Source organism: Haliotis rufescens, unplaced genomic scaffold (genome assembly GCF_023055435.1).
Source record: "Haliotis rufescens isolate VD_foot unplaced genomic scaffold, xgHalRufe1.0.p SCAF_11, whole genome shotgun sequence".
NCBI classification, from domain to species: Eukaryota; Metazoa; Mollusca; class Gastropoda; order Lepetellida; family Haliotidae; genus Haliotis; species Haliotis rufescens.
Window position 1 is genome coordinate 4019392 of NW_025963791.1, and position 23611 is coordinate 4043002.

The 23611-nt window shown below is 39.8% G+C and overlaps 2 protein-coding genes across 2 annotated transcripts; both read right to left on the reverse strand.

Annotated features, from left to right (window-relative positions):
- Window positions 1–537: 537 nt before the first annotated feature.
- Window positions 538–7374, reverse strand: LOC124134353 (zinc finger protein 271-like). Its single transcript, XM_048392850.1, has 5 exons — window positions 7353–7374; window positions 6964–7063; window positions 5878–6803; window positions 1678–1777; window positions 538–1517 (listed from the first exon to the last, which is right to left on the reverse strand). Exons 1-5 carry the CDS (start codon window positions 7372–7374, stop codon window positions 590–592), a joined length of 2076 nt encoding a protein of 691 aa, XP_048248807.1. The 3' UTR covers window positions 538–589.
- Window positions 7375–10448: 3074 nt separating this feature from the next.
- LOC125378049 (zinc finger protein 628-like) lies at window positions 10449–20442 on the reverse strand. The gene is made up of 7 exons (XM_048392851.1): window positions 19810–20442; window positions 16220–16319; window positions 15298–16059; window positions 15136–15213; window positions 12701–12753; window positions 11589–11688; window positions 10449–11428 (listed from the first exon to the last, which is right to left on the reverse strand). Exons 1-7 carry the CDS (start codon window positions 20387–20389, stop codon window positions 10501–10503), a joined length of 2601 nt encoding a protein of 866 aa, XP_048248808.1. The 5' UTR covers window positions 20390–20442; the 3' UTR covers window positions 10449–10500.
- Window positions 20443–23611: the final 3169 nt, after the last annotated feature.

Genomic DNA, 23611 nt, shown 5'->3' on the forward strand with positions numbered 1-23611 from the left:
AATAGCATGTGTTCTTTTACGGGACCAAGAGTAAAGTATCAATTATATGGATGAGCGGATATAAGATCGAATTTTCTTGACACAGAAGCAACTCCTCTCGCGTGACATTGACACTGTCAGCGACAACAGCACTACAAGCACGTGTGGAGATTGTTGTGCTGGTGATGTATATATATTCTGCTACTTTATGTGTGAAATCCATTTCCGGTGACTATGGTGCACATGGGAGTTCTCGCCTTCGACGGCTTAGATAGTTTCTTCATTATGTATGAATGACAACTTTGGTGACCAAGCTGTATATACAAGGAAAACGGATTATATTCAGCATTCAATGTTTAATTCAATATATTCAACACATTATCAATACAACACATTGTTTGATGTAAACATGAACAGCACCTTTACAACACGTTTAAACACGGTATAACAATGACGAAAACATTGAACGTCATAATCTCTCGCATCATGTCATTATGCATATGCAGATGAGCTCATTATCACATGGGCAGCACTTATCTCAACATGACATTTGTAGCACTCGTAGTATACAGTAGAAACAGATAGCACTGGTGATTTACAGAGCGAAGGTTTACAGAGTAACCTTGTGTACAGTCCTCATATGCCTCAGTCTGTTACCTGACTGAGTGAAGGCTTTGCCACAGACGTCGCAACTGTAGGGCTTGTGGCCGGAGTGGATGCGGCAGTGCTTGCTGTATGTGGAGTAGTCGCTGAAGGCTTTAGGACAGACTGGGCACTTGTAGGGTCGTTCACCGGTATGTACACGCTTGTGGGTCACAAGACCAGTCTTCCATGCAAACACTTTCCCACAAGTCAGACACTCGTAGTTGCCCGGTTCTTGGTGAGGCTTCTTCTTGGGTAGAGACTCGAGAGTGTAGGAAGAAGGATCTGAGGTTTGGAGACTTGCATTTTTGTGTTTGTGGTTTGAACTAGTGTGGACCTCATGGTTGACCTCTGGGTTGACCTTGAAGATCTCTGGGACAATCTGTGGTATGATCGGCAAGCTGGTGAATTCTGGTTTGTAATCGGGTATGACTGGTGTGGCGAACACGGTGTTTTCAACAGGTCGTTTCTCTGACATGTCACTGCTGGGTGAATCCGGCCTGCTGTCAAGGACGTCGTCGGCGATGTCGCCATCTGGAGTCACTCTGGAGATGTCGGACGAGCTGAAGTAGCCGGTGTCGCACTCTTCCTTCATGATGCTATGGGCGAGGTTGTCGTAGACCCCGTATGGAGTAATGGGTGTGGAGGCTCGTGGGGTGTAAGTACAACTCGGGTAGGGGTTGATACCAGGGGTCGACATCAGGATCTCTCTTTGGATCAACGCAGTCTGCACCTGGAGCCGCTGTTGATGGAACATGTCCGTTGCCCACACTTTTGTGCTGTAGTCGTCGAAGCTGAAGGTGTTGGCCCAGGTTCCTGGGGCGGGACAGGGAGGGGTTGGGACGTAGTCTCTGGTCTGGACTAGTGGGGAAACACAGTCGGACTTTGGAGCAAATCTGGAACCATAAAAAGACAATAAATAGGAGTTACTGTTACATGAGCGTGTTCCCGAAATTTTGTCTTTTGGAGAATAGTATATGCCTTATATTGATAGTATATAATAAAACATAGAGAATATAATCGGAATAAATTTCATTCATGGCCAATGCAACTTACCTGAGTGAGTGAGAGGGTCTCTGGTAGGGCTGGAAACGCTGTGATGACTGTAGAGAGAGGGGGCCTGGACACTTTGAGCGGTAGCGATTGTTGCTGCTGCCTAGAAATACAAAGTACATATAACATTAGTTATTATTCAACTTGCAATTTTCTTATGAAGTTTTGTCTACCCGAAATATTTTTTTCTGCCAATTACCAATGTAATTCGAGTCATGTAACAAATTGGGTTGCCATCTTCAAATACGTAACGGGTATTTAGCGTGAATTTTGTTTCAGTACGAACGTCTTATTCTGTATCTAAATCTATCCTTCAAGCAGGCATATAAAGCCCAGATTTCCTTTCAAAGTTAACTGTCGGTTGCTCTACGTGCTTATATTTACTTACTGGGCCACGTTTGGTTGTACTTACTTACTTACTTACTTTGGAGATTTAACGTGCGCTTTCCGACTGATGCGTATTTCGCACACGGGCCCGGCCAGGCCATTTAATGTGTTTCCGAAAGGGGCGAAAGTGGTCTGTGCAACCCAAGAGGGGGATTTTAGGGGTTGCTTATATAGAATTTGGGAATTTTGAGATTTGGAATAGATGCCGATGGGATTGGGGAGGAGAACTAAGGGAGCTGGGTATGGTGGATGTTTGTTTGTTTATGTGATTTTGATTTGGTAGGTTATTGTGGTTTTAGATGCGTTTTATTAGTTCCGTTTTGATTAAGAATACGCCTAAGGCCTTGAAGTTTTCTAGTTTATTTTGTGGGTTTAGTATTGCTTCTAGAGTTAGAGCCTTGTTTAGATTGAGGGTGGTTTGTAATGCGGGTAAAGTTTTGTCTACCCGAAATATTTTTTTCTGCCAATTACCAATGTAATTCGAGTCATGTAACAAAATATATTATTAATAATCTGTTATACGGTTTTATAATGGAATCAGACAGGGAAATTCATTAATCAATTTGCAGTTCTTAGGTTGTGAACCAAAATATTGTTTATACATGTAGTTCAACATGTCAAAAGAAAGCCCCTACTCAAGAAAAGTTATTTATTTTTTACTTACCATCTTGAAATTGGGTTGCCATCTTCAAATACGTAACGGGTATTTAGCGTGAATTTTGTTTCAGTACGAACGTCTTATTCTGTATCTAAATCTATCCTTATGTCTCAATGTAGGCTGCGAACTGGAGTGTTGACCACTGTTTCAAGCAGGCATATAAAGCCCAGATTTCCTTTCAAAGTTAACTGTCGGTTGCTCTACGTGCTTATATTTACTTACTGGGCCACGTTTGGTTGTAGCAAATAACTATAGTAAGTATTTATGCAGCCAGTGTCAGTGTTCTACTCGTCATCGAAATCAACCAATCAGTGTCTTCTGAGTATCGCTTCTAACTATCGCGGGCGTCAACCAATCAGTGTCTGTGTAAAGTGAGTTTGTGTTCAGCTTATCATCGAAATCAACCAGTCAGTGTCTGCGGTTTCTGAGTATCCGGTCTAATTGTCGCATAAATCAACAAATAAGTTTTTCCTGTCAATGAAGCAGGTTCACGTGTCACACGTCTCGTCGCATAAATCAACCAATCAGTGTCTCTTGAAACCGCCCTGGTCTTTCCTTTCAACCCAGTGGGAATTCTGGGATTCGAATCGGCCCCAATTATCCTATGTCTGCCGTAAGAGGCGACTAAGTGGATCGGGTGGTCGGGATCGGAGACTTGGTTGATTGTGTGTCATCTCGTTAATGTATATTTAAAAAAATGCAAGGATTTCATTTTAAATCTTACGGATATCATTGTATATCTGTTTGGCATCACACGAGATATTCCGTGGCTTCCAGCCGGAGATGAAGACCTAACCGTATCTTCATACAGTGTTCCTGTCACCGATTCCAGATTATGTATACTGTCGTCATCGTCATGAAATATATGTGTACGTGTTAGTAACAGGCCCAACAGTAAAATAACCAATTCATTGGTGCGTAGATATTATGTCCGAATTTGCTTGACTCAGTGTACAAACGCTGACTGCAAAAAAATATATCGAGATTGTCCACGGCGTATTATATTGGTCATATGCGATTGCATTCAATGTTGTTCTGATTAACTAAGATGGGGCTGATAGAAAGCGATAGGTACTATTATTCAGTTTATTTATATATTAACATTTACATATAACTGTAAGGCCACGGGAACATAGCATACAAAACATGACAATGTGGAAGCGGTTACAAATGTTACAAGGATTCATTTCTTAATAACATGGCATAATATATAAATAGAGACAGAGTTCGTATAGTCGTTTTGCTCACATGTGACATTAAAGGGATAAACTTGTATTTATTTGTATGTACACAGTATTTTTGTTCAATATTTTTCCCCTTAAATTGTCATATTTACAACATACAAGCAAGGAACATTGTTTACATAATCTTAAACATTTGGTATTTTTTGTGACTGTCAACTTTTAACCTGTGTGAGCTGCATCTAAATTGTGCTAAAGATAATTTTCTTACATTTACATCACTTAAAGACATTTCTGCGAAATAGTTGTATTTTAAAATCTCTATAATATTCTCATTTGCTAGAAACATCTACAGTAGATCTCTATGTTTGAAAGTACATGTCAAAATACTATGATGAACACCAAGTAATCTTTTACACACGAAATATGTACGGATTCAATTTCTTTGCCTCTGCAAAGCCCCATATTTCCGAACCGTGAGAGAAAATAACATCTTTTTAGCTTGGATGGCTGCATTACACATATGTGGGCTCTATGATAATTTACTTGAAAATATTACACCAAGATATTTATAAAAGGTTTCAGTTTGAAGTAAATGTCCCAAAAAGTACCCTTTCCATTCTTTGGCAGCGTATTTCCTTTGCTAAATACAACAATGTTTTGCCTTATCCAAATTGACATTAGTTTCCACGTATCACTGTACAATTCTGGCTCATTTGTTAATGTTTGTAAACCTTTTACTGTACTTGAGAACATGAATTGTGTACCATCATCATAATTTATTTTGATTTGAGCTGCAATCTCATTAATAAACAAAACAGAAAAGGGTCTTAATACACATCCTTAATACACCAGTGAGCCAGATAAAAGAATCTGAAGACGTGTCGTCTTTTTGACACACGACTTAACTTACTTATACACACAACATAACAATTTGCCAATTTTATTACTGACACCATGTGAATTAAATAGATACCACAACTTGCCTCTACGGTCTACAAATGTAGCCTACAATTTTCCAAGTTTACGTTGAACATACCTATCTATAAGCGTATGGAGGATAAACATCATATGCTGGTGAGCGTAACACCTGTCACTGAACCTTTCTTGTGAATTGGAACGATAGTCTCGAAACTTTTGTAAAGTAAGAATCCATTATTGTATTAAATACTTTTTTTCAGATACGACAGGGTGGTATAGGTAAATCTGAATGTACTGGTGATGTATGGTTTGAGTGCTGGACAACATGTTTTTGGACAACGTGCAACGGAAGAATTCCCTGCTTCCAGACATATTAATGGAGAAGCAGACATCTATTTACTTCATGGAGTGTACATATCAAGGATTCCAGATTATTTGTACTGTGGCCATTGTACTTGTTATCAAAAATAGCATGTGTTCTTTTACGGGACCAAGAGTAAAGTATCAATTATATGGATGAGCGGATATAAGATCGAATTTTCTTGACACAGAAGCAACTCCTCTTGCGTGACATTGACACTGTCAGCGACAACAGCACTACAAGCACGTGTGGAGATTGTTGTGCTGGTGATGTATATATATTCTGCTGTTTTATGTGTGAAATCCATTTCCGGTGACTATGGTGCACATGGGAGTTCTCGCCTTCGACGGCTTAGATGTTTCTTCATTATGTATGAATGACAACTTTGGTGGCCAAGCTGTATATACAAGGAAAACGGATTATATTCAGCATTCAATGTTTAATTCAATATATTCAACACATTATCAATACAACACATTGTTTGATGTAAACATGAACAGCACCTTTACAACACGTTTAAACACAGTATAACAATGACGAAAACATTGAACGTCATAATCTCTCGCATCATGTCATTATGCATATGCAGATGAGCTCATTATCACATGGGCAGCACTTATCTCAACATGACATTTGTAGCACTCGTAGTATACAGTAGAAACAGATAGCACTGGTGATTTACAGAGCGAAGGTTTACAGAGTAACCTTGTGTACAGTCCTCATATGCCTCAGTCTGTTACCTGACTGAGTGAAGGCTTTGCCACAGACGTCGCAACTGTAGGGCTTGTGGCCGGAGTGGATGCGGCAGTGCTTGCTGTATGTGGAGTAGTCGCTGAAGGCTTTAGGACAGACTGGGCACTTGTAGGGTCGTTCACCGGTATGTACACGCTTGTGGGTCACAAGACCAGTCTTCCATGCAAACACTTTCCCACAAGTCAGACACTCGTAGTTGCCCGGTTCTTGGTGAGGCTTCTTCTTGGGTAGAGACTCGAGAGTGTAGGAAGAAGGATCTGAGGTTTGGAGACTTGCATTTTTGTGTTTGTGGTTTGAACTAGTGTGGACCTCATGGTTGACCTCTGGGTTGACCTTGAAGATCTCTGGGACAATCTGTGGTATGATCGGCAAGCTGGTGAATTCTGGTTTGTAATCGGGTATGACTGGTGTGGCGAACACGGTGTTTTCAACAGGTCGTTTCTCTGACATGTCACTGCTGGGTGAATCCGGCCTGCTGTCAAGGACGTCGTCGGCGATGTCGCCATCTGGAGTCACTCTGGAGATGTCGGACGAGCTGAAGTAGCCGGTGTCGCACTCTTCCTTCATGATGCTATGGGCGAGGTTGTCGTAGACCCCGTATGGAGTAATGGGTGTGGAGGCTCGTGGGGTGTAAGTACAACTCGGGTAGGGGTTGATACCAGGGGTCGACATCAGGATCTCTCTTTGGATCAACGCAGTCTGCACCTGGAGCCGCTGTTGATGGAACATGTCCGTTGCCCACACTTTTGTGCTGTAGTCGTCGAAGCTGAAGGTGTTGGCCCAGGTTCCTGGGGCGGGACAGGGAGGGGTTGGGACGTAGTCTCTGGTCTGGACTAGTGGGGAAACACAGTCGGACTTTGGAGCAAATCTGGAACCATAAAAAGACAATAAATAGGAGTTACTGTTACATGAGCGTGTTCCCGAAATTTTGTCTTTTGGAGAATAGTATATGCCTTATATTGATAGTATATAATAAAACATAGAGAATATAATCGGAATAAATTTCATTCATGGCCAATGCAACTTACCTGAGTGAGTGAGAGGGTCTCTGGTAGGGCTGGAAACGCTGTGATGACTGTAGAGAGAGGGGGCCTGGACACTTTGAGCGGTAGCGATTGTTGCTGCTGCCTAGAAATACAAAGTACATATAACATTAGTTATTATTCAACTTGCAATTTTCTTATGAAGTTTTGTCTACCCGAAATATTTTTTTCTGCCAATTACCAATGTAATTCGAGTCATGTAACAAAATATATTATTAATAATCTGTTATACGGTTTTATAATGGAATCAGACAGGGAAATTCATTAATCAATTTGCAGTTCTTAGGTTGTGAACCAAAATATTGTTTATACATGTAGTTCAACATGTCAAAAGAAAGCCCCTACTCAAGAAAAGTTATTTATTTTTTACTTACCATCTTGAAATTGGGTTGCCATCTTCAAATACGTAACGGGTATTTAGCGTGAATTTTGTTTCAGTACGAACGTCTTATTCTGTATCTAAATCTATCCTTATGTCTCAATGTAGGCTGCGAACTGGAGTGTTGACCACTGTTTCAAGCAGGCATATAAAGCCCAGATTTCCTTTCAAAGTTAACTGTCGGCTGCTCTACGTGCTTATATTTACTTACTGGGCCACGTTTGGTTGTAGCAAATAACTATAGTAAGTATTTATGCAGCCAGTGTCAGTGTTCTACTCGTCATCGAAATCAACCAATCAGTGTCTTCTGAGTATCGCTTCTAACTATCGCGGGCGTCAACCAATCAGTGTCTGTGTAAAGTGAGTTTGTGTTCAGCTTATCATCGAAATCAACCAGTCAGTGTCTGCGGTTTCTGAGTATCCGGTCTAATTGTCGCATAAATCAACAAATAAGTTTTTCCTGTCAATGAAGCAGGTTCACGTGTCACACGTCTCGTCGCATAAATCAACCAATCAGTGTCTCTTGAAACCGCCCTGGTCTTTCCTTTCAACCCAGTGGGAATTCTGGGATTCGAATCGGCCCCAATTATCCTATGTCTGCCGTAAGAGGCGACTAAGTGGATCGGGTGGTCGGGATCGGAGACTTGGTTGATTGTGTGTCATCTCGTTAATGTATATTTAAAAAAATGCAAGGATTTCATTTTAAATCTTACGGATATCATTGTATATCTGTTTGGCATCACACGAGATATTCCGTGGCTTCCAGCCGGAGATGAAGACCTAACCGTATCTTCATACAGTGTTCCTGTCACCGATTCCAGATTATGTATACTGTCGTCATCGTCATGAAATATATGTGTACGTGTTAGTAACAGGCCCAACAGTAAAATAACCAATTCATTGGTGCGTAGATATTATGTCCGAATTTGCTTGACTCAGTGTACAAACGCTGACTGCAAAAAAATATATCGAGATTGTCCACGGCGTATTATATTGGTCATATGCGATTGCATTCAATGTTGTTCTGATTAACTAAGATGGGGCTGATAGAAAGCGATAGGTACTATTATTCAGTTTATTTATATATTAACATTTACATATAACTGTAAGGCCACGGGAACATAGCATACAAAACATGACAATGTGGAAGCGGTTACAAATGTTACAAGGATTCATTTCTTAATAACATGGCATAATATATAAATAGAGACAGAGTTCGTATAGTCGTTTTGCTCACATGTGACATTAAAGGGATAAACTTGTATTTATTTGTATGTACACAGTATTTTTGTTCAATATTTTTCCCCTTAAATTGTCATATTTACAACATACAAGCAAGGAACATTGTTTACATAATCTTAAACATTTGGTATTTTTTGTGACTGTCAACTTTTAACCTGTGTGAGCTGCATCTAAATTGTGCTAAAGATAATTTTCTTACATTTACATCACTTAAAGACATTTCTGCGAAATAGTTGTATTTTAAAATCTCTATAATATTCTCATTTGCTAGAAACATCTACAGTAGATCTCTATGTTTGAAAGTACATGTCAAAATACTATGATGAACACCAAGTAATCTTTTACACACGAAATATGTACGGATTCAATTTCTTTGCCTCTGCAAAGCCCCATATTTCCGAACCGTGAGAGAAAATAACATCTTTTTAGCTTGGATGGCTGCATTACACATATGTGGGCTCTATGATAATTTACTTGAAAATATTACACCAAGATATTTATAAAAGGTTTCAGTTTGAAGTAAATGTCCCAAAAAGTACCCTTTCCATTCTTTGGCAGCGTATTTCCTTTGCTAAATACAACAATGTTTTGCCTTATCCAAATTGACATTAGTTTCCACGTATCACTGTACAATTCTGGCTCATTTGTTAATGTTTGTAAACCTTTTACTGTACTTGAGAACATGAATTGTGTACCATCATCATAATTTATTTTGATTTGAGCTGCAATCTCATTAATAAACAAAACAGAAAAGGGTCTTAATACACATCCTTAATACACCAGTGAGCCAGATAAAAGAATCTGAAGACGTGTCGTCTTTTTGACACACGACTTAACTTACTTATACACACAACATAACAATTTGCCAATTTTATTACTGACACCATGTGAATTAAATAGATACCACAACTTGCCTCTACGGTCTACAAATGTAGCCTACAATTTTCCAAGTTTACGTTGAACATACCTATCTATAAGCGTATGGAGGATAAACATCATATGCTGGTGAGCGTAACACCTGTCACTGAACCTTTCTTGTGAATTGGAACGATAGTCTCGAAACTTTTGTAAAGTAAGAATCCATTATTGTATTAAATACTTTTTTTCAGATACGACAGGGTGGTATAGGTAAATCTGAATGTACTGGTGATGTATGGTTTGAGTGCTGGACAACATGTTTTTGGACAACGTGCAACGGAAGAATTCCCTGCTTCCAGACATATTAATGGAGAAGCAGACATCTATTTACTTCATGGAGTGTACATATCAAGGATTCCAGATTATTTGTACTGTGGCCATTGTACTTGTTATCAAAAATAGCATGTGTTCTTTTACGGGACCAAGAGTAAAGTATCAATTATATGGATGAGCGGATATAAGATCGAATTTTCTTGACACAGAAGCAACTCCTCTTGCGTGACATTGACACTGTCAGCGACAACAGCACTACAAGCACGTGTGGAGATTGTTGTGCTGGTGATGTATATATATTCTGCTGTTTTATGTGTGAAATCCATTTCCGGTGACTATGGTGCACATGGGAGTTCTCGCCTTCGACGGCTTAGATGTTTCTTCATTATGTATGAATGACAACTTTGGTGGCCAAGCTGTATATACAAGGAAAACGGATTATATTCAGCATTCAATGTTTAATTCAATATATTCAACACATTATCAATACAACACATTGTTTGATGTAAACATGAACAGCACCTTTACAACACGTTTAAACACAGTATAACAATGACGAAAACATTGAACGTCATATTCTCGCATCATGTCATTATGCATATTCAGATGAGCTCATTATCACATGGGCAGCACTTATCTCAACATGACATTTGTAGCACTCGTAGTATACAGTAGAAACAGATAGCACTGGTGATTTACAGAGCGAAGGTTTACAGAGTAACCTTGTGTACAGTCCTCATATGCCTCAGTCTGTTACCTGACTGAGTGAAGGCTTTGCCACAGACGTCGCAACTGTAGGGCTTGTGGCCGGAGTGGATGCGGCAGTGCTTGCTGTATGTGGAGTAGTCGCTGAAGGCTTTAGGACAGACTGGGCACTTGTAGGGTCGTTCACCGGTATGTACACGCTTGTGGGTCACAAGACCAGTCTTCCATGCAAACACTTTCCCACAAGTCAGACACTCGTAGTTGCCCGGTTCTTGGTGAGGCTTCTTCTTGGGTAGAGACTCGAGAGTGTAGGAAGAAGGATCTGAGGTTTGGAGACTTGCATTTTTGTGTTTGTGGTTTGAACTAGTGTGGACCTCATGGTTGACCTCTGGGTTGACCTTGAAGATCTCTGGGACAATCTGTGGTATGATCGGCAAGCTGGTGAATTCTGGTTTGTAATCGGGTATGACTGGTGTGGCGAACACGGTGTTTTCAACAGGTCGTTTCTCTGACATGTCACTGCTGGGTGAATCCGGCCTGCTGTCAAGGACGTCGTCGGCGATGTCGCCATCTGGAGTCACTCTGGAGATGTCGGACGAGCTGAAGTAGCCGGTGTCGCACTCTTCCTTCATGATGCTATGGGCGAGGTTGTCGTAGACCCCGTATGGAGTAATGGGTGTGGAGGCTCGTGGGGTGTAAGTACAACTCGGGTAGGGGTTGATACCAGGGGTCGACATCAGGATCTCTCTTTGGATCAACGCAGTCTGCACCTGGAGCCGCTGTTGATGGAACATGTCCGTTGCCCACACTTTTGTGCTGTAGTCGTCGAAGCTGAAGGTGTTGGCCCAGGTTCCTGGGGCGGGACAGGGAGGGGTCGGGACGTAGTCTCTGGTCTGGACTAGTGGGGAAACACAGTCGGACTTTGGAGCAAATCTGGAACCATAAAAAGACAATAAATAGGAGTTACTGTTACATGAGCGTGTTCCCGAAATTTTGTCTTTTGGAGAATAGTATATGCCTTATATTGATAGTATATAATAAAATATAGAGAATATAATCGGAATAAATTTCATTCATGGCCAATGCAACTTACCTGAGTGAGTGAGAGGGTCTCTGGTAGGGCTGGAAACGCTGTGTGGGCTGTAGGGACAGGGGGCCTGGACACTTTGAGCGGTAGCGATTGTTGCTGCTGCCTAGAAATACAAAGTACATATAACATTAGTTATTTTTCAACTTGCAATTTTCTTATGAAGTTTTGTCTACCCGAAATATTTTTTTCTGCCAATTACCAATGTAATTCGAGTCATGTAACAAAATATATCATTAATAATCTATTATACGGTTTTATAATGGAATCAGACAGGGAAATTCATTAATCAATTTGCAGTTCTTAGGTTGTGAACCAAAATATTGTTTATACATGTAGTTCAACATGTCAAAAGAAGCCCCTACTCAAGAAAAGTTATTTATTTTTTACTTGCCATCTTGAAATTGGGTTGCCATCTTCAAATACGTAACGGGTATTTAGCGTGAATTTTGTTTCAGTACGAACGTCTTATTCTGTATCTAAATCTATCCTTATGTCTCAATGTAGGCTGCGAACTGGAGTGTTGACCACTGTTTCAAGCAGGCATATAAAGCCCAGATTTCCTTTCAAAGTTAACTGTCGGCTGCTCTACGTGCTTATATTTACTTACTGGGCCACGTTTGGTTGTAGCAAATAACTATAGTAAGTATTTATGCAGCCAGTGTCAGTGTTCTACTCGTCATCGAAATCAACCAATCAGTGTCTCCGGCTTCTGAGTGTCGGCTCTAACTGTCGCGGAAGTCAACCAATCAGTGTCTGTGTAAAGTGAGTTTGTGTTCAGCTTATCATCGAAATCAACCAGTCAGTGTCTGCGGTTTCTGAGTATCCGGTCTAATTGTCGCATAAATCAACAAATCAGTTTTTCCTGTCAATGAAGCAAGTTCACGCGTCACACGTCTCGTCGCATAAATCAACCAATCAGTGTCTCTTGAAACCGCCCTGGTCTTTCCTTTCAACCCAGTGGGAATTCTGGGATTCGAATCGGCCCTAATTATCCTATGTCTGCCGTAAGAGGCGACTAAGTGGATCGGGTGGTCGGGATCGGAGACTTGGTTGATTGTGTGTCATCTCGTTAATGTATATTTAAAAAAATGCAAGGATTTCATTTTAAATCTTACGGATATCATTGTATATCTGTTTGGCATCACACGAGATATTCCGTGGCTTCCACCTGGAGATGAAGACCTAACCGTATCTTCATACAGTGTTCCTGTCACCGATTCCAGATTATGTATACTGTCGTCATCGTCATGAAATATATGTGTACGTGTTAGTAACAGGCCCAACAGTAAAATAACCAATTCATTGGTGCGTAGATATATGTCCGAATTTGCTTGACTCAGTGTACAAACGCTGACTGCAAAAAAAAATATCGAGATTGTCCACGGCGTATTATATTGGTCATAGGCGATTGCATTCAATGTTGTTCTGATTAACTAAGATGGGGCTGATAGAAAGCGATAGGTACTATTATTCAGTTTATTTATATATTAACATTTACATATAACTGTAAGGCCACGGGAACATAGCATACAAAACATGACAATGTGGAAGCGGTTACAAATGTTACAAGGATTCATTTCTTAATAACATGGCATAATATATAAATAGAGACAGAGTTCGTATAGTCGTTTTGCTCACATGTGACATTAAAGGGATAAACTTGTATTTATTTGTATGTACACAGTATTTTTGTTCAATATTTTTCCCCTTAAATTGTCATATTTACAACATACAAGCAAGGAACATTGTTTACATAATCTTAAACATTTGGTATTTTTTGTGACTGTCAACTTTTAACCTGTGTGAGCTGCATCTAAATTGTGCTAAAGATAATTTTCTTACATTTACATCACTTAAAGACATTTCTGCGAAATAGTTGTATTTTAAAATCTCTATAATATTCTCATTTGCTAGAAACATCTACAGTAGATCTCCATGTTTGAAAGTACATGTCAAAATACTATGATGAACACCAAGTAATCTTTTACACACGAAAAATGTACGGATTCAATTTCTTTGCCTCTGCAAAGCCCCATATTTCCGAACCGTGAGAGAAAATAACATCTTTTTAGCTTGGATGGCTGCATTACACATATGTGGGCTCTATGATTATTTACTTGAAAATATTACACCAAGATATTTATAAAAGGTTTCAGTTTGAAGTAAATGCCCCCAAAAGTACCACTTTCCATTCTTTGGCAGCGTATTTCCTTTGCTAAATACAACAATGTTTTGCCTTATCCAAATTGACATTAGTTTCCACGTATCACTGTACAATTCTGGCTCATTTGTTAATGTTTGTAAACCTTTTACTGTACTTGAGAACATGAATTGTGTACCATCATCATAATTTATTTTGATTTGAGCTGCAATCTCATTAATAAACAAAACAGAAAAGGGTCTTAATACACATCCTTAATACACCAGTGAGCCAGATAAAAGAATCTGAAGACGTGTCGTCTTGTTTGACACACGACTTAACTTACTTATACACACAACATAACAATTTGCCAATTTTATTACTGACACCATGTGAATTAAATAGATACCACAACTTGCCTCTACGGTCTACAAATGTAGCCTACAATTTTCCAAGTTTACGTTGAACATACCTATCTATAAGCGTATGGAGGATAAACATCATATGCTGGTGAGCGTAACACCTGTCACTGAACCTTTCTTGTGAATTGGAACGATAGTCTCGAAACTTTTGTAAAGTAAGAATCCATTATTGTATTAAATACTTTTTTTCAGATACGACAGGGTGGTATAGGTAAATCTGAATGTACTGGTGATGTATGGTTTGAGTGCTGGACAACATGTTTTTGGACAACGTGCAACGGAAGAATTCCCTGCTTCCAGACATATTAATGGAGAAGCAGACATCTATTTACTTCATGGAGTGTACATATCAAGGATTCCAGATTATTTGTACTGTGGCCATTGTACTTGTTATCAAAAATAGCATGTGTTCTTTTACGGGACCAAGAGTAAAGTATCAATTATATGGATGAGCGGATATAAGATCGAATTTTCTTGACACAGAAGCAACTCCTCTTGCGTGACATTGACACTGTCAGCGACAACAGCACTACAAGCACGTGTGGAGATTGTTGTGCTGGTGATGTATATATATTCTGCTGTTTTATGTGTGAAATCCATTTCCGGTGACTATGGTGCACATGGGAGTTCTCGCCTTCGACGGCTTAGATGTTTCTTCATTATGTATGAATGACAACTTTGGTGGCCAAGCTGTATATACAAGGAAAACGGATTACATTCAGCATTCAATGTTTAATTCAATATATTCAACACATTATCAATACAACACATTGTTTGATGTAAACATGAACAGCACCTTTACAACACGTTTAAACACGGTATAACAATGACGAAAACATTGAACGTCATATTCTCGCATCATGTCATTATGCATATTCAGATGAGCTCATTATCACATGGGCAGCACTTATCTCAACATGACATTTGTAGCACTCGTAGTATACAGTAGAAACAGATAGCACTGGTGATTTACAGAGCGAAGGTTTACAGAGTAACCTCGTGTACAGTCCTCATATGCCTCAGTCTGTTACCTGACTGAGTGAAGGCTTTGCCACAGACGTCGCAACTGTAGGGCTTGTGGCCGGAGTGGATGCGGCAGTGCTTGCTGCATGTGGAGTAGTCGCTGAAGGCTTTAGGACAGACTGGGCACTTGTAGGGTCGTTCACCGGTATGTACACGCTTGTGGGTCACAAGACCAGTCTTCCATGCAAACACTTTCCCACAAGTCAGACACTCGTAGTTGCCCGGTTCTTGGTGAGGCTTCTTCTTGGGTAGAGACTCGAGAGTGTAGGAAGAAGGATCTGAGGTTTGGAGACTTGCATTTTTGTGTTTGTGGTTTGAACTAGTGTGGACCTCATGGTTGACCTCTGGGTTGACCTTGAAGATCTCTGGGACAATCTGTGGTATGATCGGCAAGCTGGTGAATTCTGGTTTGTAATCGGGTATGACTGGTGTGGCGAACACGGTGTTTTCAACAGGTCGTTTCTCTGACATGTCACTGCTGGGTGAATCCGGCCTGCTGTCAAGGACGTCGTCGGCGATGTCGCCATCTGGAGTCACTCTGGAGATGTCGGACGAGCTGAAGTAGCCGGTGTCGCACTCTTCCTTCATGATGCTATGGGCGAGGTTGTCGTAGACCCCGTATGGAGTAATGGGTGTGGAGGCTCGTGGGGTGTAAGTACAACTCGGGTAGGGGTTGATACCAGGGGTCGACATCAGGATCTCTCTTTGGATCAACGCAGTCTGCACCTGGAGCCGCTGTTGATGGAACATGTCCGTTGCCCACACTTTTGTGCTGTAGTCGTCGAAGCTGAAGGTGTTGGCCCAGGTTCCTGGGGCGGGACAGGGAGGGGTCGGGACGTAGTCTCTGGTCTGGACTAGTGGGGAAACACAGTCGGACTTTGGAGCAAATCTGGAACCATAAAAAGACAATAAATAGGAGTTACTGTTACATGAGAGTGTTCCCGAAATTTTGTCTTTTGGAGAATAGTATATGCCTTATATTGATAGTATATAATAAAATATAGAGAATATAATCGGAATAAATTTCATTCATGGCCAATGCAACTTACCTGAGTGAGTGAGAGGGTCTCTGGTAGGGCTGGAAACGCTGTGTGGGCTGTAGGGACAGGGGGCCTGGACACTTTGAGCGGTAGCGATTGTTGCTGCTGCCTAGAAATACAAAGTACATATAACATTAGTTATTTTTCAACTTGCAATTTTCTTATGAAGTTTTGTCTACCCGAAATATTTTTTTCTGCCAATTACCAATGTAATTCGAGTCATGTAACAAAATATATCATTAATAATCTATTATACGGTTTTATAATGGAATCAGACAGGGAAATTCATTAATCAATTTGCAGTTCTTAGGTTGTGAACCAAAATATTGTTTATACATGTAGTTCAACATGTCAAAAGAAGCCCCTACTCAAGAAAAGTTATTTATTTTTTACTTGCCATCTTGAAATTGGGTTGCCATCTTCAAATACGTAACGGGTATTTAGCGTGAATTTTGTTTCAGTACGAACGTCTTATTCTGTATCTAAATCTATCCTTATGTCTCAATGTAGGCTGCGAACTGGAGTGTTGACCACTGTTTCAAGCAGGCATATAAAGCCCAGATTTCCTTTCAAAGTTAACTGTCGGCTGCTCTACGTGCTTATATTTACTTACTGGGCCACGTTTGGTTGTAGCAAATAACTATAGTAAGTATTTATGCAGCCAGTGTCAGTGTTCTACTCGTCATCGAAATCAACCAATCAGTGTCTCCGGCTTCTGAGTGTCGGCTCTAACTGTCGCGGAAGTCAACCAATCAGTGTCTGTGTAAAGTGAGTTTGTGTTCAGCTTATCATCGAAATCAACCAGTCAGTGTCTGCGGTTTCTGAGTATCCGGTCTAATTGTCGCATAAATCAACAAATCAGTTTTTCCTGTCAATGAAGCAAGTTCACGCGTCACACGTCTCGTCGCATAAATCAACCAATCAGTGTCTCTTGAAACCGCCCTGGTCTTTCCTTTCAACCCAGTGGGAATTCTGGGATTCGAATCGGCCCTAATTATCCTATGTCTGCCGTAAGAGGCGACTAAGTGGATCGGGTGGTCGGGATCGGAGACTTGGTTGATTGTGTGTCATCTCGTTAATGTATATTTAAAAAAATGCAAGGATTTCATTTTAAATCTTACGGATATCATTGTATATCTGTTTGGCATCACACGAGATATTCCGTGGCTTCCACCTGGAGATGAAGACCTAACCGTATCTTCATACAGTGTTCCTGTCACCGATTCCAGATTATGTATACTGTCGTCATCGTCATGAAATATATGTGTACGTGTTAGTAACAGGCCCAACAGTAAAATAACCAATTCATTGGTGCGTAGATATATGTCCGAATTTGCTTGACTCAGTGTACAAACGCTGACTGCAAAAAAAAATATCGAGATTGTCCACGGCGTATTATATTGGTCATATGCGATTGCATTCAATGTTGTTCTGATTAACTAAGATGGGGCTGATAGAAAGCGATAGGTACTATTATTCAGTTTATTTATATATTAACATTTACATATAACTGTAAGGCCACGGGAACATAGCATACAAAACATGACAATGTGGAAGCGGTTACAAATGTTACAAGGATTCATTTCTTAATAACATGGCATAATATATAAATAGAGACAGAGTTCGTATAGTCGTTTTGCTCACATGTGACATTAAAGGGATAAACTTGTATTTATTTGTATGTACACAGTATTTTTGTTCAATATTTTTCCTCTTAAATTGTCATATTTACAACATACAAGCAAGGAACATTGTTTACATAATCTTAAACATTTGGTATTTTTTGTGACTGTCAACTTTTAACCTGTGTGAGCTGCATCTAAATTGTGCTAAAGATAATTTTCTTACATTTACATCACTTAAAGACATTTCTGCGAAATAGTTGTATTTTAAAATCTCTATAATATTCTCATTTGCTAGAAACATCTACAGTAGATCTCCATGTTTGAAAGTACATGTCAAAATACTATGATGAACACCAAGTAATCTTTTACACACGAAAAATGTACGGATTCAATTTCTTTGCCTCTGCAAAGCCCCATATTTCCGAACCGTGAGAGAAAATAACATCTTTTTAGCTTGGATGGCTGCATTACACATATGTGGGCTCTATGATTATTTACTTGAAAATATTACACCAAGATATTTATAAAAGGTTTCAGTTTGAAGTAAATGCCCCCAAAAGTACCACTTTCCATTCTTTGGCAGCGTATTTCATTTGCTAAATACAACAATGTTTTGCCTTATCCAAATTGACATTAGTTTCCACGTATCACTGTACAATTCTGGCTCATTTGTTAATGTTTGTAAACCTTTTACTGTACTTGAGAACATGAATTGTGTACCATCATCATAATTTATTTTGATTTGAGCTGCAATCTCATTAATAAACAAAACAGAAAAGGGTCTTAATACACATCCTTAATACACCAGTGAGCCAGATAAAAGAATCTGAAGACGTGTCGTCTTGTTTGACACACGACTTAACTTACTTATACACACAACATAACAATTTGCCAATTTTATTACTGACACCATGTGAATTAAATAGATACCACAACTTGCCTCTACGGTCTACAAATGTAGCCTACAATTTTCCAAGTTTACGTTGAACATACCTATCTATAAGCGTATGGAGGATAAACATCATATGCTGGTGAGCGTAACACCTGTCACTGAACCTTTCTTGTGAATTGGAACGATAGTCTCGAAACTTTTGTAAAGTAAGAATCCATTATTGTATTAAATACTTTTTTTCAGATACGACAGGGTGGTATAGGTAAATCTGAATGTACTGGTGATGTATGGTTTGAGTGCTGGACAACATGTTTTTGGACAACGTGCAACGGAAGAATTCCCTGCTTCCAGACATATTAATGGAGAAGCAGACATCTATTTACTTCATGGAGTGTACATATCAAGGATTCCAGATTATTTGTACTGTGGCCATTGTACTTGTTATCAAAAATAGCATGTGTTCTTTTACGGGACCAAGAGTAAAGTATCAATTATATGGATGAGCGGATATAAGATCGAATTTTCTTGACACAGAAGCAACTCCTCTTGCGTGACATTGACACTGTCAGCGACAACAGCACTACAAGCACGTGTGGAGATTGTTGTGCTGGTGATGTATATATATTCTGCTGTTTTATGTGTGAAATCCATTTCCGGTGACTATGGTGCACATGGGAGTTCTCGCCTTCGACGGCTTAGATGTTTCTTCATTATGTATGAATGACAACTTTGGTGGCCAAGCTGTATATACAAGGAAAACGGATTATATTCAGCATTCAATGTTTAATTCAATATATTCAACACATTATCAATACAACACATTGTTTGATGTAAACATGAACAGCACCTTTACAACACGTTTAAACACGGTATAACAATGACGAAAACATTGAACGTCATATTCTCGCATCATGTCATTATGCATATTCAGATGAGCTCATTATCACATGGGCAGCACTTATCTCAACATGACATTTGTAGCACTCGTAGTATACAGTAGAAACAGATAGCACTGGTGATTTACAGAGCGAAGGTTTACAGAGTAACCTCGTGTACAGTCCTCATATGCCTCAGTCTGTTACCTGACTGAGTGAAGGCTTTGCCACAGACGTCGCAACTGTAGGGCTTGTGGCCGGAGTGGATGCGGCAGTGCTTGCTGCATGTGGAGTAGTCGCTGAAGGCTTTAGGACAGACTGGGCACTTGTAGGGTCGTTCACCGGTATGTACACGCTTGTGGGTCACAAGACCAGTCTTCCATGCAAACACTTTCCCACAAGTCAGACACTCGTAGTTGCCCGGTTCTTGGTGAGGCTTCTTCTTGGGTAGAGACTCGAGAGTGTAGGAAGAAGGATCTGAGGTTTGGAGACTTGCATTTTTGTGTTTGTGGTTTGAACTAGTGTGGACCTCATGGTTGACCTCTGGGTTGACCTTGAAGATCTCTGGGACAATCTGTGGTATGATCGGCAAGCTGGTGAATTCTGGTTTGTAATCGGGTATGACTGGTGTGGCGAACACGGTGTTTTCAACAGGTCGTTTCTCTGACATGTCACTGCTGGGTGAATCCGGCCTGCTGTCAAGGACGTCGTCGGCGATGTCGCCATCTGGAGTCACTCTGGAGATGTCGGACGAGCTGAAGTAGCCGGTGTCGCACTCTTCCTTCATGATGCTATGGGCGAGGTTGTCGTAGACCCCGTATGGAGTAATGGGTGTGGAGGCTCGTGGGGTGTAAGTACAACTCGGGTAGGGGTTGATACCAGGGGTCGACATCAGGATCTCTCTTTGGATCAACGCAGTCTGCACCTGGAGCCGCTGTTGATGGAACATGTCCGTTGCCCACACTTTTGTGCTGTAGTCGTCGAAGCTGAAGGTGTTGGCCCAGGTTCCTGGGGCGGGACAGGGAGGGGTCGGGACGTAGTCTCTGGTCTGGACTAGTGGGGAAACACAGTCGGACTTTGGAGCAAATCTGGAACCATAAAAAGACAATAAATAGGAGTTACTGTTACATGAGAGTGTTCCCGAAATTTTGTCTTTTGTAGAATAGTATATGCCTTATATTGATAGTATATAATAAAATATAGAGAATATAATCGGAATAAATTTCATTCATGGCCAATGCAACTTACCTGAGTGAGTGAGAGGGTCTCTGGTAGGGCTGGAAACGCTGTGTGGGCTGTAGGGACAGGGGGCCTGGACACTTTGAGCGGTAGCGATTGTTGCTGCTGCCTAGAAATACAAAGTACATATAACATTAGTTATTTTTCAACTTGCAATTTTCTTATGAAGTTTTGTCTACCCGAAATATTTTTTTCTGCCTATTACCAATGTAATTCGAGTCATGTAACAAAATATATCATTAATAATCTATTATACGGTTTTATAATGGAATCAGACAGGGAAATTCATTAATCAATTTGCAGTTCTTAGGTTGTGAACCAAAATATTGTTTATACATGTAGTTCAACATGTCAAAAGAAGCCCCTACTCAAGAAAAGTTATTTATTTTTTACTTACCATCTTGAAATTGGGTTGCCATCTTCAAATACGTAACGGGTATTTAGCGTGAATTTTGTTTCAGTACGAACGTCTTATTCTGTATCTAAATCTATCCTTATGTCTCAATGTAGGCTGCGAACCGGAGTGTTGACCACTGTTTCAAGCAGGCATATAAAGCCCAGATTTCCTTTCAAAGTTAACTGTCGGCTGCTCTACGTGCTTATATTTACTTACTGGGCCACGTTTGGTTGTAGCAAATAACTATAGTTAGTATTTATGCAGCCAGTGTCAGTGTTCTACTCGTCATCGAAATCAACCAATCAGTGTCTCCGGCTTCTGAGTGTCGGCTCTAACTGTCGCGGACGTCAACCAATCAGTGTCTGTGTAAAGTGAGTTTGTGTTCAGCTTATCATCGAAATCAACCAGTCAGTGTCTGCGGTTTCTGAGTATCCGGTCTAATTGTCGCATAAATCAACAAATCAGTTTTTCCTGTCAATGAAGCAAGTTCACGCGTCACACGTCTCGTCGCATACATCAACCAATCAGTGTCTCTTGAAACCGCCCTGGTCTTTCCTTTCAACCCAGTGGGAATTCTGGGATTCGAATCGGCCCTAATTATCCTATGTCTGCCGTAAGAGGCGACTAAGTGGATCGGGTGGTCGGGATCGGAGACTTGGTTGATTGTGTGTCATCTCGTTAATGTATATTTTAAAAAATGCAAGGATTTCATTTTAAATCTTACGGATATCATTGTATATCTGTTTGGCATCACACGAGATATTCCGTGGCTTCCAGCCGGAGATGAAGACCTAACCGTATCTTCATACAGTGTTCCTGTCACCGATTCCAGATTATGTATACTGTTGTCATCGTCATGAAATATATGTGTACGTGTTAGTAACAGGCCCAACAGTAAAATAACCAATTCATTGGTGCGTAGATATATGTCCGAATTTGCTTGACTCAGTGTACAAACGCTGACTGCAAAAAAATATATCGAGATTGTCCACGGCGTATTATATTGGTCATATGCGATTGCATTCAATGTTGTTCTGATTAACTAAGATGGGGCTGATAGAAAGCGATAGGTACTATTATTCAGTTTATTTATATATTAACATTTACATATAACTGTAAGGCCACGGGAACATAGCATACAAAACATGACAATGTGGAAGCGGTTACAAATGTTACAAGGATTCATTTCTTAATAACATGGCATAATATATAAATAGAGACAGAGTTCGTATAGTCGTTTTGCTCACATGTGACATTAAAGGGATAAACTTGTATTTATTTGTATGTACACAGTATTTTTGTTCAATATTTTTCCTCTTAAATTGTCATATTTACAACATACAAGCAAGGAACATTGTTTACATAATCTTAAACATTTGGTATTTTTTGTGACTGTCAACTTTTAACCTGTGTGAGCTGCATCTAAATTGTGCTAAAGATAATTTTCTTACATTTACATCACTTAAAGACATTTCTGCGAAATAGTTGTATTTTAAAATCTCTATAATATTCTCATTTGCTAGAAACATCTACAGTAGATCTCCATGTTTGAAAGTACATGTCAAAATACTATGATGAACACCAAGTAATCTTTTACACACGAAAAATGTACGGATTCAATTTCTTTGCCTCTGCAAAGCCCCATATTTCCGAACCGTGAGAGAAAATAACATCTTTTTAGCTTGGATGGCTGCATTACACATATGTGGGCTCTATGATTATTTACTTGAAAATATTACACCAAGATATTTATAAAAGGTTTCAGTTTGAAGTAAATGCCCCCAAAAGTACCACTTTCCATTCTTTGGCAGCGTATTTCATTTGCTAAATACAACAATGTTTTGCCTTATCCAAATTGACATTAGTTTCCACGTATCACTGTACAATTCTGGCTCATTTGTTAATGTTTGTAAACCTTTTACTGTACTTGAGAACATGAATTGTGTACCATCATCATAATTTCTTTTGATTTGAGCTGCAATCTCATTAATAAACAAAACAGAAAAGGGTCTTAATACACATCCTTAATACACCAGTGAGCCAGATAAAAGAATCTGAAGACGTGTCGTCTTGTTTGACACACGACTTAACTTACTTATACACACAACATAACAATTTGCCAATTTTATTACTGACACCATGTGAATTAAATAGATACCACAACTTGCCTCTACGGTCTACAAATGTAGCCTACAATTTTCCAAGTTTACGTTGAACATACCTATCTATAAGCGTATGGAGGATAAACATCATATGCTGGTGAGCGTAACACCTGTCACTGAACCTTTCTTGTGAATTGGAACGATAGTCTCGAAACTTTTGTAAAGTAAGAATCCATTATTGTATTAAATACTTTTTTTCAGATACGACAGG

What these genes read in the sequence shown, in the direction of transcription:
- LOC125378049 (XM_048392851.1), bottom strand. Translation starts at nt 20,389, where the DNA reads ATGAAGGAAGAGTGCGACACCGGCTACTTCAGCTCGTCCGACATCTCC. An exon ending in CAAAGCCTTCACTCAGTCAG is followed by an intron (nt 16,320 to 19,809) that starts GTAACAGACTGA and finishes TTGTATTTCTAG; the next exon opens with GCAGCAGCAACAATCGCTAC. An exon ending in ACTGTACACGAGGTTACTCT is followed by an intron (nt 12,754 to 15,135) that starts GTAAACCTTCGC and finishes CTTCATCTCCAG; the next exon opens with GTGGAAGCCACGGAATATCT.
- LOC124134353 (XM_048392850.1), bottom strand. Translation starts at nt 7,374, where the DNA reads ATGGCAACCCAATTTCAAGATG. An exon ending in TGTACACAAGGTTACTCTGT is followed by an intron (nt 1,778 to 5,877) that starts AAACCTTCGCTC and finishes TTGTATTTCTAG; the next exon opens with GCAGCAGCAACAATCGCTAC. An exon ending in AGACCCTCTCACTCACTCAG is followed by an intron (nt 1,518 to 1,677) that starts GTAAGTTGCATT and finishes TTATGGTTCCAG; the next exon opens with ATTTGCTCCAAAGTCCGACT.